This window comes from Embiotoca jacksoni, unplaced genomic scaffold, assembly GCF_022577435.1.
Source record: "Embiotoca jacksoni isolate LCO1_2020_lvr unplaced genomic scaffold, fEmbJac1.0.p SCAF_3, whole genome shotgun sequence".
Taxonomy (NCBI): Eukaryota; Metazoa; Chordata; class Actinopteri; family Embiotocidae; genus Embiotoca; species Embiotoca jacksoni.
Window position 1 is genome coordinate 12,335,155 of NW_027185381.1, and position 19,917 is coordinate 12,355,071.

Below are 19,917 nucleotides of genomic sequence, written 5' to 3' on the forward strand. Positions count from 1 at the left end.
ACATCAATACAAGTGGAGAAAAATTATGTAACATTTGTTATTTGGAATTAAAAACATGAAAACCCCTTTCATAAAAAGGATATTTTGACACCCACACATGTACTTCCACACATCTCCAGTCTTTCGCAGAAAGTACTCTGAAAGCTCTTTTGTAGATCCAAACAATGTTTCCCTTGTTCACAACTTATTTATTTCACTTCCATGTAATTTTGAGTGGGATGGCTGCTGATAACAGTGAGAGGGGAGAGCACCAGAACGATGAGAGGCACTATACTGTCTGCAGGATGTGTCATTCTGGAAATATGTCCATATGTCCGCTTCTAAATCAAGCAAGCCTGCAGATTTTAACAGTTTACCAGCTGCTACTTGTTGCGCAATGCACCATGTGGTTGCCACTGTAGTCACAGACAGTTTTTGACATGTTTATTCCTCACTTACAGCCAGAGCGTGGTTTCGCTCTGACGTCTCATCTTTTGGCAGGTATTCAGATATGTGCTGTAAGTGCGTGAGTTTTTAAGAGTCCAGATCACTCTGCAGCTGACGCCCACCGAGCAGGTCACAAACATGAAAGAGAGGAGTGGAGTTTTTCTCGTGTGGAAAATGCTGCTGGTGGGGATGTGTGTGCTGCTGCTGCTGAGCTCCGCAGGTTTAGTGTTCCTCCTGGTGCGGCAGAAGGAGCTGACAGAGGATCTGGTCAGGTTGGAGTCCCAGATGCAGGAGCTGTCACAGAGCTGCAGACAGCTGGCAGGGATTCCCGCAGACTTTGGAGAGGCCGGAGATCTGAAGAAGCTCCACCGCAGCAGAAGGAACCAGGAGGGGGACCCAACGCTAAGCCAAGAACAGAAGGATATGCTGATGCTCATGACATACTCCATGGTCCCTGTAAGGCACTTTTTTTGAGATTGTAAATACCGCATTGTGAAACATGCAAAAGACATTTATGAATCCTTGATTTCTGTTTCTGTGTTATGAGAAAGAACAGGGGAGCAATCAGCCACTTTTAGCTGCCGTCTTTACCAGGAACATTTCCTCTCTTTTCCCTTTTGGGATGAGAAGTAATGCAAAGAATCCAAAAGTCTGTTTCAGTGATTACGAAGTTTCCTCGATAAATACTTTGAGCAGTGGAGTGTGACTGTTGCCTGCCCTTCCCTCAGCTGGACTCACATCCTCTAAGAAGTGACAATCTTCAGCGAGTGCTACTGTACACTTTAACAGGGGATGCCGGTTATAGTTATTTTTTAATATTAGTTTATCTGGTAACACTTTACAATGAGAATACATTAATTAACCTTTGTTAAGGTGTAATAATTATTAATTAGGCGCAAATTAACTGCTTGTTAATGCTTATTAGGCTTTAACTAAGGTTAATTAATGTGCCTGTATTGTAAAGTGTTACCTTATCTGTAACTGATTATTTTAGCTGTGATAAAATGTCAATGCAAGCTCTCAGAGAACAAGATTACATGTTTTGTTCAGTAAACAGTCTGAACTTACTATCTTAGAGGATAAAGACCAACAAACATTTTCATTTACAGGTTCAGTGGGAAGAATTTATGAGGATCTATTGGCAGAAATGTGATATGATATTTATAATTCACATTTGTTTTATGGGTTTTGCAGCTGCTGTAGATTATTATTCTTGGAAGGAGAGGGTGAGAAGGAGTTGGTTGCAATCTGCAAACTCATCACTGGATGTCACTAAATTACACACGAGAGAATTCTGTCATTAAATTTGTTGACAACATTCCTCTGTCAATCGAATAATTGACTGAACTTTTTCAGCTCGAATAAACGGAATAACGTGACACTAAAATAGATGTAATATTTTCTCTAGATACGGAGGGAAAATGTTGTTGTTAAGATGGGACACTATCGAAAAAATAATTAGTGACTTGTTTTCCAATTCTTCTTTTACACTTAAAACAACACTTTGGCTTTCTGTGTTTTTTCTTAATTTCAGGTCAAAGCCGTGGTAGACCTGTGTAACAGCTCCAAAGGAATTTGTTTAACAGGTGCATGTCTTAAATATTCTCCTTTCTGGCACTATCTTTTTTTGTAGGTGCTTCTACTGAATCCAGTTTGTGTAAAACTTATTTGTTTTGGGATTTTTTTTTTTTTTTTTCAGGTCCACCTGGACCTCAAGGTAAAGACTGACATTTTAGTTTTCTACATGAATTATTTAAATGTGTTACCTCGACATAACAAAGTACTTTTGTCCAACAGGTAGACCTGGATCACCAGGACCACAGGGTGCTCCAGGGCCGAAGGGCCGACAAGGAAGAAGAGGCGAGACATTTTTTATGTCTTACAAATAACCCATCTCCATAGAATAGGCCAGTAAAAAGGTATAGAGGAGAACAGACAAACAGAAGTCTTTCACTGTAGTGCCAGTGCTGTAGCTGCCACATAGCTGTTTACTGCAATGTGGTATAAATGTTTGCTGCGCTGATTAACCTGAAAAATGCTTTATTTCAGTTGTTTAGAACCAGAAAACCACTTTGTGAACAAAGGTTTTATCTGTCACTCCTCTGCTGGGTCATTTCAGTAACTCTTGATGGCGTCTCGGATCATCTCGTTTCATTGTGCATTTAGAAAAAAGCTTCTCATCTTTGATCATGTTTTGACAGGTTTACACTCCTTCAGTTAACAGCGACCGTCTGTTTGTTTTAGGTTTGGTGGTTTGAACTAATGATAGCCTGTCACTATATAATGTCGGCCCCTCTGGGAAAAAGGATACTTTCTCATACATTTTCAGGACTAACTTGTTTTGTTTGGCCCCATTGAAATACGATCCCTTCTTTCAACACTGTATCCTGTTGTGATGTTAATTAAAACACTAATCATTTTTGGTTAAATCATGGCTTAATGTTGGAACTTGCCGCATCTTTGAATTATATAAGTTTACCCTAAAAGTAGTTCAATATGGAACAATATTATATTAAAAAAAAATGTAATCCACATGACAACGTTCTTGGTTTTCTTTTGTTGTTATTGTTGTTGTTGTCATTGTAAAAAGTAGGTGTCACTGACCAGCTGTATTGTTTATCAAGTCAGTTTTGCATGTCTCACTTCTGATTATCTGTGTACCTGAAGGTCCTCCTGGTCCATCCTGCCCTGCCTGTTCTCCTACTGAAGTGAGAAACAAGACTTTCAGGGAACGCAGTCGGCAAGCCAACATGTTGATGGGTAGGAATGATGCTACAGTAAAATGTGTTTCTATACACTAAAGCATTTCTTTTTATGAAGAGCTGAAGTTTTGAACTAAAACAAGTCACAAAATTAATCCTTTCCATTTCTATTTTTACTCCACCTTCTTTCCTGACTAAAGAGGCCTTCATTGAAACCAAGACAGAAAATATTAGCAGTTTTCCAAGTTACCAAGTACAATCGTTATAACAGATGATTTAAATGTTGATCATTTTTACTGAATGCCCTTGTGAGTTGCAGTTTCTTCCTTTTAATTTCTGTCAGGATAGCAGTACATGTTTGAACCATATATCTCCTTTTTGTCACAGCACCACCAACATCACATCCAGCTGCTGACAATAGAGATGTGTTGAATATCACTGAAAAACTTCTAGACCCAAATATAGACTTTGGTTAGTAACCACTGTGAGTGACAGAACGACTTGTTTAGCATTTATATGAAAAAATTTATAAAACTCCATATGTTTTGTTTTCTAGAGTCAGTATCTTTTCATCCTAACTACAGCCCCAAAACCCTGAATGACGCCAATGGGGAAACTGTCACAAGGGCCGCTGTTAACTCATTAACAGGTGAGAAATGCTGTGTTTTAAATTCTACTACAGTTTTACACTATTACATATTTGTCTCTTGTGTCATACCTAAAAGTTTAGCAACAATACCATTAGTATTTGTCATGTAATGTCTCATTTCCTTCTACTGTACAGGCCTCTTTACAGTAGGCTCAGGTGGCAACAGTGATGCCTTCAGTGGCAGAGGAAAAGCCACTGGTACTGCTATGGAAATAGGTAAGAAACTGCCACACTGTTCGTAGTTTGCTGTCAGTATTGACACAAATCATAAAGCATTGGAAGCAGTTTGATTGACATTTTTTTTAATTACATTGTTAAACCTTGAAACAGTATTCATATTAGTGAGGAATGACAGTGTGAAGTTACATACAGGTGGTTTCATGATTTTATTTTCTTCAGAGTTGGTGTCACCTCGTCCAGACTTCAGACATGACACCTGGATTGAAATCAACCCGGAAAATGTCACTGAGCCATCAATTAAATTATTAACAGGTGAATACTGGGACTCATTAATGACATGTTTGTAGACACATATTTGGTCATAACTTCATATTGTACTCCTTAAATTCCACAATGTTGCCATCTCCTAATCCAGCTCATGATACCAGAAATGTCCTGAACGTTACAGACTTTGAGAAACTTCCACACACATCTTTGGAAACTGGTAAACAACTGTCTGAGTGTCAGAGAAACTTCGCTGACTGTCACAGTTTGGTGCAGTTTAAGAGAAGATTAAATGTTTTATTATAATTGTAGAAGACTAATAAAATAAAATCGCTTAAAAAGATACAATTTCATTCATTATAAAATGTGACTCTTCATATTCACACCAGAACAACAACAACTCTATATAACTAACAACAACAGACAGAAAAACATGGTGACTAAACTTTGTGAATTTCAGCTTAGAATTACACAATAAATGACATGATAATGATTTGGATTAACTGCACAACTTTCTGTATACCTTCACGATTTCTTCTACTGAATGTTATGGCAATAATGTTTCATGTGTTTACCACCTCTTCTTGTTGAATCATATCGTTCTCTCTACAGAATCACCATCAGGACATCCAGCTGAAAACAGCAGAGATGATTTCAAAGTCACTGACTCTGAGAAACGTCCAGACTCCAAAATAATGGATCCTGGTAAACCACCAAGACTGTAGAGACAAATCTAACTTGGACTGTATGAAAAAAAACAAACAAACAAAACAAAAAAAAAAAACATGTTAAACCTGTTATTTGCTTTATGTTTCAGAACCAGTACAATTTCACCACGGCTCCTTGAATGATACTGACACTGAAAATGTTACAGAGGGACCATTTAAATTATTACCAGGTAGGAAATTATTCACTTTAAACTATCCTCTTCATGTTTCTTATATTAAAGTTAAAAGTGCTGCACTGTATCCTTTAATGTGTCATTTGACTCCACAGCTCCACTTGATGCAGACCAAAACAGTGACGCCTTTAATGGCAGCAGAACCGTCATTAAAACAACCATGAAAAGTGGTAAAAACATTCACACTGTGTTTGATATCAGCGCTGACTGATTCACATTGATGGTTAAACATAATCATTATTTTTAAAATGCTGATTTAGTTCAGTTGAAATACAGTTTTACATTAGAAGTGTGCGATTTATAAATATTTTTATGGATATTAGTTATTGTGGCTTGAAACAGAAAAAATATTTACAAGGATGCACAAGCTGCTGCTAAAATCAGGTAGTTCGACCACTGGTATATGTTAAGTTTGAACAGTCAGTATTTTAGGATATCACTACACTTCCTAAAAGATGTCTCTTAAACATTTTAATGTTGTAAAATATGAAAACATTTGATTTGGACTTTTTATATTTATCATTGAATAACAAAGTAATTTTAACCAGAAGTGACAGATTAACAAAAAGTGATGAGTAAATTGAGAATTTAAGCTTCAAATGACAGTAGTATATGTTATACAACAGTACGCTATCGGAATGTTACATATTTCATGTGTTTACTAGCTTTTCTTGTTGAATCTGATGTTCCTCTCTACAGACTCACCATCAGCACGTCCAGCTGAAAACAGCAGAGATGATTTCAAAGTCACTGACTCTGAGAAACGTCCAGACTCCAAAATAATGGATCCTGGTAAATTACCAAGACTGTGGAGACAAATCTAACTTGGACTGTATGAAAAAAACATGTTAAACCTGATACTTGCTTTATTTTTTAGAACCAGTACAATTTCATCAAGATGACCACCACGGCTCCTTGAATGATACTGACATTGAAAATGTTACAGAGGGACCATTTAAATTATTACCGGGTATTAAATTATTCACTTTAAACTATCCTCTTCATGTTTCTTATGTTAAAGTTAAAAGTGCTGCACTAAATAATGTGTCATTTGACTCCACAGCTCCACTTGATGCAGACCAAAACAGTGACGCCTTTAATGGCAGCAGAACCGTCATTAAAACAACCATGAAAAGTGGTAAAAACATTCACACTGTGTTTGATATCAGCGCTGACTGATTCACATTGATGGTTAAACATAATCATTATTTTTAAAATGCTGATTTAGTTCAGTTGAAATACAGTTTTACATTAGCAGTGTGCGATTTATAAATATTTTTATGGATATTAGTTATTGTGGCTTGAAACAGAAAAAATATTTACAAGGATGCACAAGCTGCTGCTAAAATCAGGTAGTTCGACCACTGGTATATGTTAAGTTTGAACAGTCAGTATTTTAGGATATCACTACACTTCCTAAAAGATGTCTCTTAAACATTTTAATGTTGTAAAATATGAAAACATTTGATTTGGACTTTTTATATTTATCATTGAATAACAAAGTAATTTTAACCAGAAGTGACAGATTAACAAAAAGTGATGAGTGAATTGAGAATTTAAGCTTCAAATGACAGTACAACAGTAAGCTATCTGAATGTTGCATATTTCATGTGTTTACTAGCTTTTCTTGTTGAATCTGATGTTCCTCTCTACAGACTCACCATCAGCACATCCAGCTGAAAACAGCAGAGATGATTTCAAAGTCTCTGACTCTGAGAAACGTCCAGACTCCAAAATAATGGATCCTGGTAAACCACCAAGACTGTGGAGACAAATCTAACTTGGACTGTATGAAAAAAACATGTTAAACCTGATACTTGCTTTATGTTTTAGAACCAGTACAATTTCATCAAGATGACCACCACGGCTCCTTGAATGATACTGACACTGAAAATGTTACAAAGGGACCATTTAAATTATTACCAGGTAGGAAATTATTCACTTTAAACTATCCTCTTCACGTTTCTTATGTTAAAGTTAAAAGTGCTGCACTAAATAATGTGTCATTTGACTCCACAGCTCCACTTGATGCAGACCAAAACAGTGACGCCTTTAATGGCAGCAGAACCGTCATTAAAACAACCATGAAAAGTGGTAAAAACATTCACACTGTTTGATATCAGCGCTGACTGATTCACATTGATGGTTAAAATTCACCGTTATCTTCAAAATGCAGATTTATTGAATGATTTGATTTTGTCAAAGGTTCAGTTGAAATACATAAGCAGTGTATGACTTAATAAATATTTTAATGTTTACTAGTTATAGTGGCTGTAAACAGAAAAATATGTACAATGATGCACAAGCTACTGCTTATATCAGGTAGTTTGTTAATTTTTTGTTTGATACATTTTAAGCAATAGTTAGTATTTCCAGATGTTAATGGACTTCTTAAAGCATGTTTCTTAAACATTTTCATCTTTTAAAATATGAAAAGAACTGAATTTAACTTTTTATTGTTATCCCTGAAAAACAAGTTAATCTTAACCTGCAGTGTGAGATTGACAAAAAATTATGAATAAATAGTGGATTTAAACTTCAAATTACAGTACTATACAACAGTTACATGTCTGAATTTGACACATTTAATGTGTTTACAAGCTCCTTTAGTTGAATCGTATGTTTTTCTCTGCAGAATCATCATCAGCACGTCCAGCTGAAAACAACAGAGATGATTTCAAAGTCACTGACTCTGAGAAACATCCAGACTCAAAAATAATGGATCCTGGTAAATCACCAAGACTGTAGAGAAACTTTTATATACAGTCAATTATAGAAACCAATGTAACTCTGACAACGGGAAAAAAATATATTTAACCTGATGCTATCCTGCATATTTTAGAGCCAGTACCGTTTCATGAAGACGACCATCACGGCTCCTTGAATGATACTGACACTGAAAATGTTACAGAGGGACCATTTACATTATTACCAGGTTGGAAATTATTCACTTTAAACTGTCCTCTTCATATATGTTAAGTTTCAAGTTCTTTAAGTAAATCTCTGACACATTTTCTTATTTTTAAATATGAAAGTGTCTGCAAAAAGAAAAAAATATTCATAATGATGCACAAGCTTCTCCTCAAATAATGTAATATGTCCACTGGTACATGTTGAGCTGCAGTCGTCAGTATTTTGGGAGATTTCTTGGACAATATCTTTTAAACATCTAAATTCTTTAGAATACAAAAAAAAAAAATGTCAATTTGACTTTTAGCATTCATCTCATAGCAGAAATTGATGAGAAAGTGATGAATAAATTATGACTGTATTCTTCAAATTACAGTAGTATACAACAGTTAAATATCTAAATGTTATTTTCATCCATATTTAATGTGTGAACCAGCTCTTCCAGCTGAATCATATCATTCTCTCTACAGAATCACCATCAGGACATCCAGCTGAAAACAGCAGAGATGATTTCAAAGTCACTGACTCTGAGAAACGTCCAGACTCCAAAATAATGGATCCTGGTAAACCACCAAGACTGTAGAGACAAATCTAACTTGGACTGTATGAAAAAAACAAAACATGTTAAACCTGTTATTTGCTTTATGTTTCAGAACCAGTACAATTTCACCACGGCTCCTTGAATGATACTGACACTGAAAATGTTACAGAGGGACCATTTAAATTATTACCAGGTAGGAAATTATTCACTTTAAACTATCCTCTTCATGTTTCTTATGTTAAAGTTAAAAGTGCTGCACTAAATAATGTGTCATTTGACTCCACAGCTCCACTTGATGCAGACCAAAACAGTGACGCCTTTAATGGCAGCAGAACCGTCATTAAAACAACCATGAAAAGTGGTAAAAACATTCACACTGTGTTTGATATCAGCGCTGACTGATTCACATTGATGGTTAAACATAGTCATTATTTTTAAAATGCTGATTTAGTTCAGTTGAAATACAGTTTTACATTAGAAGTGTGCGATTTATAAATATTTTTATGGATATTAGTTATTGTGGCTTGAAACAGAAAAAATATTTACAAGGATGCACAAGCTGCTGCTAAAATCAGGTAGTTCGACCACTGGTATATGTTAAGTTTGAACAGTCAGTATTTTAGGATATCACTACACTTCCTAAAAGATGTCTCTTAAACATTTTAATGTTGTAAAATATGAAAACATTTGATTTGGACTTTTTATATTTATCATTGAATAACAAAGTAATTTTAACCAGAAGTGACAGATTAACAAAAAGTGATGAGTGAATTGAGAATTTAAGCTTCAAATGACAGTACAACAGTAAGCTATCTGAATGTTGCATATTTCATGTGTTTACTAGCTTTTCTTGTTGAATCTGATGTTCCTCTCTACAGACTCACCATCAGCACATCCAGCTGAAAACAGCAGAGATGATTTCAAAGTCACTGACTCTGAGAAACGTCCAGACTCCAAAATAATGGATCCTGGTAAACTACCAAGACTGTGGAGACAAATCTAACTTGGACTGTATGAAAAAAAACATGTTAAACCTGATACTTGCTTTATTTTTTAGAACCAGTACAATTTCATCAAGATGACCACCACGGCTCCTTGAATGATACTGACACTGAAAATGTTACAAAGGGACCATTTAAATTATTACCAGGTAGGAAATTATTCACTTTAAACTATCCTCTTCATGTTTCTTATGTTAAAGTTAAAAGTGCTGCACTAAATAATGTGTCATTTGACTCCACAGCTCCACTTGATGCAGACCAAAACAGTGACGCCTTTAATGGCAGCAGAACCGTCATTAAAACAACCATGAAAAGTGGTAAAAACATTCACACTGTGTTTGATATCAGCGCTGACTGATTCACATTGATGGTTAAACATAGTCATTATTTTTAAAATGCTGATTTAGTTCAGTTGAAATACAGTTTTACATTAGCAGTGTGCGATTTATACATACTTTAATGGATACTAGTTATTGTGGCTTGAAACAGAAACAATATTTACAAGGATGCACAGGCTTCCTAAAAGATTTCTTAAACATTTTTATTTTTTAAAAATATGAAAGAAATTGATTTGGACTTTTTATATTTATCATTGAATAACAAAGTAATTTTAACCGGAAGTGACAGATTAACAAAAAGTGATGAGTAAATTGAGAATTTAAGCTTCAAATGACAGTAGTATATGTTATACAACAGTACGCTGTCTGAATGTTACATATTTCATGTGTTTACTAGCTTTTCTTGTTGAATCTGATGTTCCTCTCTACAGACTCACCATCAGGACATCCAACTGAAAACAGCAGAGATGATTTCAAAGTCACTGACTCTGAGAAACGTCCAGACTCCAAAATAATGGATCCTGGTAAACCACCAAGACTGTGGAGACAAATCTAATGTGGACTGTATGAAAAAAACATGTCAAACCTGATACTTGCTTTATTTTTTCGAGCCAGTATTATTTCATGAAGACAGCGGCCACGGCTCCTTGAACATTACCAAAAGAGAGAATGCTACAAAGGCATTGAACACATTATTAACAAGTAAGAGTTTTGAATTATATGTCATAGTAACTGTGTCTTATGCTGCACTATAAAACCCTTATGTATTAATATGCATATGTTTATTTTCATTTTACAGCCTCACTTGCTGTAGGACTGGATCAAAAGAGAGACAATGTCAATAGCAGTGGCGACGTTATAGACAAACCCATGAAAAGTGGTGAGAAACTGTCATATCTGATTTCAGTACTGACTTTTTCAAATTTAATTTCACTTATGACATATAGTCCTTTCTCTAAAAGGCTGCCCATCATCTTTAAAACACTGATTCAGCTATTTAATTTACTCCAAAGTTCAACTGAAATACATCAGTAACTGATTTACAATCTCTTTACTAAATAATATACACAATAATGATCACTTGTAATATTTACTACAAACATTAACATCCGCTATCTTTTTAAACTTTGTGTAAATATGAATTTGCCTTTTTCTTTTCCTTATTCTTTAGAGTCCTCAAATCCTCTTCAGGACTACAATGAGATCAACGAGACTGCCGACGAGAAATTGACAAGAACTGGTACGAACATTTTGTTAAATCAAGTTTCAAATGATCTAAGTTCTCTTTTTACATGTGTATTGTCATTATCAATGTCTGTATCTATTGTACAATTTATTCAAATGCATATCTTTTTTTCATTTTAGAGTGTAATATAAAAACTATCAAATGTTCGGGGAAGTCCATCCAAATGCAGAGCACCTATGGAGCCTGGATGTCAGATGTCTCACGGCTGGATGACGGTCGATACTGGCTGGCCGAGCATTTTTCAGGTGATGTCACTTCATCACAGAGTTTCCCGAGTTATATGAATGGATTTAACACCAACACATTTCTTCTTCAGGTCGAAGTTTGATGGAGTCCAGGAACATTTCAGCATTTCAGGACACCAACTACAACCGTATAGATATCAAGAAGTTCTTCCAGGGGTGTGGTCATGTTGTTTTTAAGGGGTCATTTTACTTCCACAACGGAGGGACGAACAAACTTATAAAGTAAGGGTTGGAGTTGAACTTCTTGAAGTGACTTTTGCACTAAGCTTCTTTACTTTACTCCTGATCAATGTTTTGATTTTACAGATTTGACCTGAAGACCAAGAGAACAAACACACTGATCATGCCAGACAGCAGATATCAAAACTTGACTTATTTGTTCCGCAACTCCAAGACGTATTTCAAGTTTGCTGTGGATGAAAATGGCTTGTGGGTCATATTTGCTTCAAACACAGATGATGACACGATGGTGGCGAAGCTCAACCCAAACTCATTCTCTGTGGAGTCTGTCACGAACACTGGCTACCCTACAACGAAAGCAGGAAATGCTTTCATTGTGTGTGGGGTGCTGTATATCACAGATGACAACGACAGAAGAGTGACGTACGCCTTTGATTTGAAGAAGAAGAGTCCTCTGGAAGCAAGTTTTGACTTGAGGCCAGCTGATGGCATCTTGGCTATGCTGTCATACTATCCCAACAAAAAGCTTTTATACATGTGGAACAAAAGCAGTTTGAGCACCTGCAGAGTTAAATTCAAACAGGCCCAAAAAAAATTAAACCTCATAAAATGAGTAATAAAACTTTTTTTTTTTTTTTTTTTTTTTTTTTTTAAATCCAATTAGTTTTATGTAAATTTCTTGATGCAGCGACCTAATACATACAGGAGGACATTGGTTCTGTGGAACCCCAAATTATTGAATACAGACATAGACATATTGATACCAAGACATCACAATGTTGAATTTACACACCATGATATGATCTACAGTATTGGCAGATAGGGACTTATCTTATAAGAAACAACAGTCTTCTTTTAAGTTTTACAGAAATATGACTAAAACATCTGTTCATTGGAGTTATTTAACAAAATGTTTTGCCCCAATTGGTCACAATATTCACTGGTCACAGATATTGAAAAGATTCAATAAAAAGTAAATTTCCACTAAAACTACCCCTGTGGTGTCACTGTGTCAGTTGTTTTTATTATAATATAAGAAACAAAAAGGGCCACGTCACTTCTCCGTAGGGCAGCTTTTATACAGTGTAACAAACAGTTGACCGTCACCCCCATTCCCTTTGTATCTACTTTCGTATGGTAATACTGAGTTGGTTGTCGGTCACAAGTTAAGGACACATGCGAGTCCTCAATTAGATGCGGAAAGTAAAACAATAAAGGAATCACTTGCAAATAAGAGAAACCCAGACTTTTCAGAGCCATGTTTTATCCCATGGCTCAAAAGGGCCTATCTATATAAATATAATCTATATAAACTTTTTTTTTGGGAGTATCAGCTTGCCTTCCTGTCATCTCCATAAATCATTGTCTTTTTGTTGTGCTTTATTTCCCTTCTCTCTCATTTTTATTTTCTGCATTCTCTTTTTCCTTCTTTTTTCTCTCCTTCTTCCTTTCCATCCCTTTTCTCCTGTTCTCTGCCTCTGTCAGCCATGCCCTTGCTTCTTTTAAACCATCTTTTTTTTTTTTATTTCCCCCATACTTGCTCTCTATCTTCTCTGTCAACTCTCTACCTGCTGTTGCTGTTAGTTTTCCCTTGAATCCGTGTTTCTTTTCCCATTTTTTTCCAAATATTTTATGTTATCCGCACCTTTTGAGCACATGCGTTTTACGTCTCCCTCCAGAGGTATCTCTTCGATCTTATTACAGCATGTCCCCATTTTTGCTATCTGTGAGCCAACCAGTTTGTATGGAGTTCACCCGAGCAACTGGTCTTTATACAGTGTACCGTTAGGTTTTGGCCCTCCTTTACACTGTAGGACACTCACAGTATCTAATTATTTATTTTAATTTTCTTATAGTTCCCTCTAGGTCCCTGACCTATTTCCTAAGTCCCTGACTTGGTTATCTGTAGGTCCCTGACCTATTTCCTAAGTCCCTGACTTGGTTATCTGTAGGTCCCTGACCTATTTTTGCACGTGCAGCTTTTAATTTACCTAGTCTACTCAGACTCTTTAGTTTACCTCGTCTACTCAGACTCTTTAGTTTACCTAGTCTACTCTTTAGATCAAAACAACAACAAAAGAAGTTGTCTTAACCGGATGTCCGATGTTTTGATGGTGAATCAGCCTTGTTCTAGGATCCCTTCACTCGTCCTCTCTCCAGTCAGTCCTGGTCTCACCAATGTCCAAACTGCTTCGATAAAGAAACAGGGTGGAGGTCTTTCCTCAGGAGTCCCAGACTCCCCCGTGCACGGTTTCAGGCTCTCTTTGAGGGTGCATGTATTTGCTCCTTCTTGCAAGAATAAATGTCTGATGTGTTTGATTTTGAACCAAGCCTCTGAGTCATTTTTCTAACAGCCTGTCTTGATGGAAAGTTGGAAAAGACAGTATTTAAGTGCACAGATGGCAGGAGGTAAGTGATTGAAACCTCTGGTACGACAAAGGCAAAGAGATTTACCTCATTCACACTTTTGAGAGCTGTATTCTCATCAAGCAGAGAATACAGTACGGCTGAGACCTTCTCCTCAGGGACAGAAAATGCCTTCAGTTTGTTGGAGACCAGACTTAACATGTACATATTGTGCGATTCTGTGCTAGGTTATGTTTACAATAATACAACATATATATATATGCCATATCATATTACTTATATATAGGTCGTATTATCAACTATTAATCCTAAGGGGTAGGCGAAAGGCTGTGTTTGTGAATGAAGGTGTAGACAACAGGGTGTGGTTGTGAATGAAGGTGTAGATGAAAGGTGGTGAATGAAGGTGTAGACAACAGGGTGTGGTTGTGAATGTGTGAATGAGAGTGAAAGTACTGTGCCAAACCAAAAGGTCATAGGGGGAGGTCTGCAACCTGTGGGGTCACATACTGTTGTTCTTTGAGGCATAAACAGGAACAGAAGGCTGTCTGGAGGACTCCAGGGTGTGAAGGAAGACAACCACCACCACCAACCAACAAAGGATACATCAATACACATGACTTTTTGGTGTCTGGACTATAAGAAGACTGGGTGAGGGAAAGTCAGGAGATCAGACTTCCTGAACTGACACATACTCTGTTGCGGTCAGGGAAACATAGTCTGGACCCAGAGCTCTGTAAACTGGTTATTCTGTTGCTGTTAAATAAATATCTTGAAGCCTGACATCTTCTCCTATTGCCTCATTAAAGAACACGCAGGACTGGGGGCTGACACATATTGGCTTTGTACTAGCAGGAGCCCAAGTCCAACAATTTGGTGACCCCGACGTGATGAGGACGGAGAAGTGAAGGCAGAGACGGAAAATAGGATCACAGCGGACATCTGGTCTACAATGACAACAGCGGGCGCCAACTGAAAAAGGTAAGCAGACACCTGTTATAACAAAGTTCTGCAATTGGGCATTATCAAATTGTGTTGTTGTCAAAGTATAAACCAAGTGTCCTAGAATAAACAACAGAATAAACAGTAAAAAAGGAAGACAGGGGAGAAAATCCCCGGGTCTGCGCTTGGATACGGTGTCCGGCGTGCCGTGGATGTGGTATCTGGCGGGTTAATTGGAAAATATAAGGAAGAGTAAAATCTTCGGAAGACAGGGAAAAGTCCCCGTGTCTGCGCTTGGATACGGTGTCCGGTGTGCCGCGGATGAGGTATCCGGCGGGCAAATTGGAAACTAAGGGAGAGTAAAATCTCCAACAAAATTGGGTGTACGAACCTGACTCTGTGTGGTACGGAGCAAAAGAACGTTATATAAGGCGTAAACTTAAACAGGCCCGGCGATATAATGTGTGTGAGGTCATTAATTTTTCTTATGAAGAACTGACCACTGCAGTCTGATGTTGAAGTGAAATTCAAGACTGTTGAAAGCATTTAAATATGGGGAAATGTGGGTGGCTTCCAAGGACTAAGCAAGTTTTATAGAGACATCCAGTCTCGGCAAGTTCTTGTTCTGTGGGGAAAAAGGGTGGTGTTGGTGAAGAAGTGAGCGTGAATTAAAAGATTTGTGGTATCTGGGGCGACCCCTAGAGTGAGACCGGACTGAAGTTATTCAGCCTAGAAGCTTGTCTCACTAGAGCCACAAATTGACCTAAAGGAGTCATTCACACTCGATCTCCACGTGTGTGTTGAATTATCACTGTGTGGTAGTGTTGAATAAACAGTAAAAAACAAATTAAAAAAGGAGATGGAAGGTGAATTTGATCGAGAGTGTTTGGAGTATGGGGGCTGTGGCCCAGAAGTGAATATAGGAGAACAGTGGGTTCTCATTAGGATACAGTTGAGTAGTGGATGTGACAAGGGAGTCAGAAAGAGAGAAATGAGAGAATGTGATAAGTTAACTGGAGGAAACAGAAGGATTCCCCGTGGACCAGGACATGATGGTGGTGTGGCCATGGCTGAGTAGAGCAGAAAATAAGACCAGACAAGACATAAAGAAACGTGAAGAAGAAGGTCCTAAGGGGTGGACAGAAAAAAGGAAGTGGAAAAAGGAAAAGGAAGAGATGCAGGATAGGAGAAGAAGATTGCATAATATGGCAATAGCAGGCGGAGCCACACAGCAAGTGTGGGAGAGTAAACGGAAAGAGCAGGTGAAGAAAAGACCAGATGAACTAAATTATTGAGAGAGAAGGATAACATAAACAGAGGCAGAATCTCAGTCAGAAATAATTAAAAAAAAAATTGAAGTAAGCAAAAAATAAAATCAGAACACAGCAAAACTAACGCTGAAAGATCGCGCTAAAACAAACAAAAACTTAGAACAACGGAGACAGACAAATGACTAGAATAATCCAGAACGTAATAATATGGGAACAATTAATAACAGTGATAGTTAAAAATGAAATAATAAAAAAGATAGAGAGAAGCAATATGGTTAAGGAAGCCAATTAAAAAAAAAAGAGAAACAAACAAATATGGGTTAAAGATTGAAGAAAATACATGAATAAACAAGAATAACCTAAGATAAGTGATAGCATAGAGATAACAGAGGAAAAAGGAACAGGAGGAGGAGCTGTTAAAGACACAGGCTCAGCTTTTGAAACTCCAATTAGATGACGCCAGACGCAAAAGCTACTGATAAGTAAAAAGGACACAAAACAATGGGGAGAGTAAGGGAGAAAATTAGGTTAGAGACAGCAAAATCTGCATCGCAGCCCCGTGAGAGCCCTAAGGTGGGAAAATCAAACAAACCCACAGTAAAAACGAGAGATATTATAAGATGCAAAGATCACGGACAGATTGAGAGGGTTTGGGTGGTAGCCAGAGAGGGAAGCAGGAGGACTCTACCAGTGCAGAGGAAGATGAAACTCTGCGACAACACAGTCAAGCCACCCTGAGAGCAAAGGAGGCAATACAGCAGACCAGCATCATGCCTGCACCGCAAGAAGTGGACAGAGAGAGTGAGGACGGAGACAAACACTCCTCCTCGGAGCAACCACCAGCAACAGGCATCAAAATAAAGACCAATAAAAAAAGAAAAGACACACTGAAATCATGACAAGAGGCAGTGAAACACCGAGACGGATCCGGTGGGGAAACGTCCTCCCACAAGTACGGGAGGCAAGGACAATCTGGGTGTCAGAAACAGTTGGCTGACCTCGACAGGCTCCACCGATTCGAACTCCTTTCATACTTGTCACGTGATCACTGATAGGAGACGCTAACAACAGAATGCTACAGGGGATCAAAGGGGGCGGTGATGTGGAAAAATGAGTAAGCAATCAAATAGGAAGTCTGATGAACAAGCAATTCAACTTCTGAAACAGTACCTGTCTCAGAAGAATAGTTGATTGATTGGATAAGATAAGTAAAATAAATCAACTTAAAATAATGAGATTAATTAGAGATGAGTTAATAGAAAAGATAGACCGAAGTTAATAGATCAAAGTTAAGGATAAGATAGATCAAAGAAAATAAGAGAATACTAAGATTTAAGGCGTGAAAGTTAAAGTTTAAAGAGGCCCAAAGACAGTGTAGTATAGGAGAGCGGTAGTCACACCAGAAGTAGAAGGGCAGATTACAATAAGTAGATAAATAATAATAGAACATTAGGACCACAACATAAAAGAAATAAAAGAAAAGGTAATGAGCAAAAGACTAGGAGGAACCTCACTGCAGCCTTATTCTGGACCACACAGGCTGAAATGGCGTTTATATCACTCAAAAATGCCCTGAGCAATGCCACTGACCTGTCGGTACCAGATTACACGGATCCATTCTATCTGGATGTTTCTGAAACAGCCCAGACAGCAAATGGTGTGCTGTTTCAGAAAAAGGGGGGTGACAGGAAGGTGTTGATGTATGTAAGTGTGACACTAGATGCTACAGAGAACAGGCACCCACCATGCACAAGACATGCAGCAGGAGTGGTGAACATTTTGCAGAAAACGGCACACATAGTCATGCAACATCAACTGATAGTACTCACCACACACACAGTCGTGGCATAGGTGAATTCTACAGCGTTCACCATGTCATCACTAAGACAGACCAGGCTGGACAAAACGCTGACATCACCACACATCACATACACACATGAAGACATAAACATGGCAGACAACATGGGAGAAGGGGAGCCACATGTGTGTGAGGAAAGAGTGCAGAAAGATGTCAGGGTGAGAGAGAGCTTGCAGAACACTCCTTTCCCTGATGTTGATGAAACCCTGTTCACAGATGGCTGTTGTTACAGACACCCAACGGACGGACTGAAAGCAGCCCTGGCGGTGGTCAGGAGAACACAGAAAGGATTTCAGGAAGTGGTAGCAGAGCCAGTAGTTGAGAAAGAGTCAGCTCAGATAGCAGAACTACAGGCCATGATTAGAGCACTAGAATGGGCAGAAGGGAAAGTTGTAAACATCTACACAGACTCAGCATATGTAGTGGGTGCTATTCATATAGAGCTGAGACAATGGATCAGAGCAGGATTCCTGACTGCAGACAAGATGCCCATCAGACATGAAGCAGACATGAAGAGACTGGTGGAGGCACTAATGAAGCCAAAAGCTGTGGCTATCATGAAGTGTAAAGGACATGACAAAACAGACACCTGGATTGCAATGGGCAATCATCAAGCTGACCAGGCTGCCAAGAGAGCGGCAGGATATGGAGCTGCGTATGTGATGTTGCAAACCGACAGGACAATACAGGACATGCTGCCACAGTGTGATGTAGACATGATAAGAAAGGAGCAGACAAAGGCCTCTCCATGGGACACCAGTGTATGGCAGGACAGAGGAGCCAAAAAACAGGATGGATTGTGGAGGGCCCCGGATGGTAGACTAGTTCTGCCACCAGGCCTGGTACAGAGTACATTACAGGAAGCACATGGTCTCACTCACTGTGGACAGAAACAGATGCAGCGACATCTGACCCATTGGTGGCATCCATTTCTACCAGCTATGATAGAAAACCACATGAGAGAATGTAGTGTGTGTATGGTATACAATGTAAAGGCGACCATTAAGCCTCACCAAGGACAGTTTCCCCTGCCACAGCTCCCGGGGCAGGAAATTATCATTGATTACACCGACATGATTGACAGAGTGGGAGGACACAGGTACCTCCTGGTAGCCGTGGATGCATACACTGGCTGGCCAGAGGCAATACCTGCTAAAAAAGAGGATGCAAAAACAGTGATAAAATTCTTGATAAATCACTACATACCCGTGCATGGGTTTCCTCTTCGCATCCGTTCAGATAACGGCTCCCATTTCAAAAATAAAGACTTACAAGAAGTAGAAAAACATTTTGGGCCTAAAACACGCATTTGGCACGGTCTACCACCCTCAGTCACAGGGGAGGGTAGAAAGAATGAATCAGACACTGAAAAGTAAAATCAGTAAAGTATGTGCGCAAACCAAGCTGTCCTGGGTGGAGGCTCTACCAATAGCACTGATGGCAGTGCACAGCTCTGTGAATTCTACCACAGGGTTCACCCCTTTTGAACTGTGTACTGGACAGCAGTTTCCAGGTCCAAGCGCAGGAAACCCGGTGATGATTGAAACAAGTTCCTGGATGAAATATAAGCCATACTATGATCAACTAACAGCTTGGGTGTCAGGTTTCTTTACACAGGTGACGGAGACCAAAGGGGCTATCTGAGCAGTTGTCGGCGACCTCGCTGATGACGGTGCAGAATAGGATGGCGTTGGACATGCTGTTGGCTGAAAAAAGGGGGTGTGTGCCACATGTTTGGGGATCAGTGCTGTACTTATATCGCACACAGCTCCTGATGGGTCAGTCATGAAAGCCTTAGAAGGTCTGAAAATTCTTTCCCAAGAAATGCATGAGATGTCAGGGATTGCTAATCCTCTGGATGATTGGTTAGGAAACTGGTTTGGGAAATGGAAGAATGTG

General features: G+C 38.4%; 1 protein-coding gene across 2 annotated transcripts; it reads left to right on the forward strand.

Annotated features, from left to right (window-relative positions):
* The first annotated feature begins 169 nt into the window (after positions 1-169).
* LOC138205748 (uncharacterized) lies at positions 170-13,909 on the forward strand. Of its 2 annotated transcripts, XM_069161950.1 has the most exons (33): positions 170-882; positions 1,961-2,012; positions 2,126-2,143; positions 2,224-2,286; positions 3,094-3,186; positions 3,516-3,599; positions 3,685-3,777; positions 3,913-3,993; positions 4,177-4,269; positions 4,834-4,926; positions 5,039-5,119; positions 5,218-5,292; positions 5,822-5,914; positions 6,000-6,092; positions 6,186-6,260; positions 6,778-6,870; positions 6,956-7,048; positions 7,142-7,216; positions 7,758-7,850; positions 7,965-8,057; positions 8,503-8,595; positions 8,686-8,766; positions 8,860-8,934; positions 9,452-9,544; positions 9,631-9,723; positions 9,817-9,891; positions 10,344-10,436; positions 10,528-10,614; positions 10,712-10,792; positions 11,084-11,152; positions 11,278-11,403; positions 11,475-11,625; positions 11,710-13,909. In XM_069161950.1, the coding sequence occupies exons 1-33, from the start codon at positions 565-567 to the stop codon at positions 12,194-12,196; spliced, it is 3,456 nt and encodes a 1,151-aa protein (XP_069018051.1). In that variant the 5' UTR covers positions 170-564; the 3' UTR covers positions 12,197-13,909. The 2 variants fall into 2 exon arrangements, with proteins under 2 accessions (XP_069018051.1, XP_069018052.1); XM_069161951.1 differs by lacking the exon at positions 3,516-3,599 and having other exon boundaries at positions 171-882.
* Positions 13,910-19,917: the final 6,008 nt, after the last annotated feature.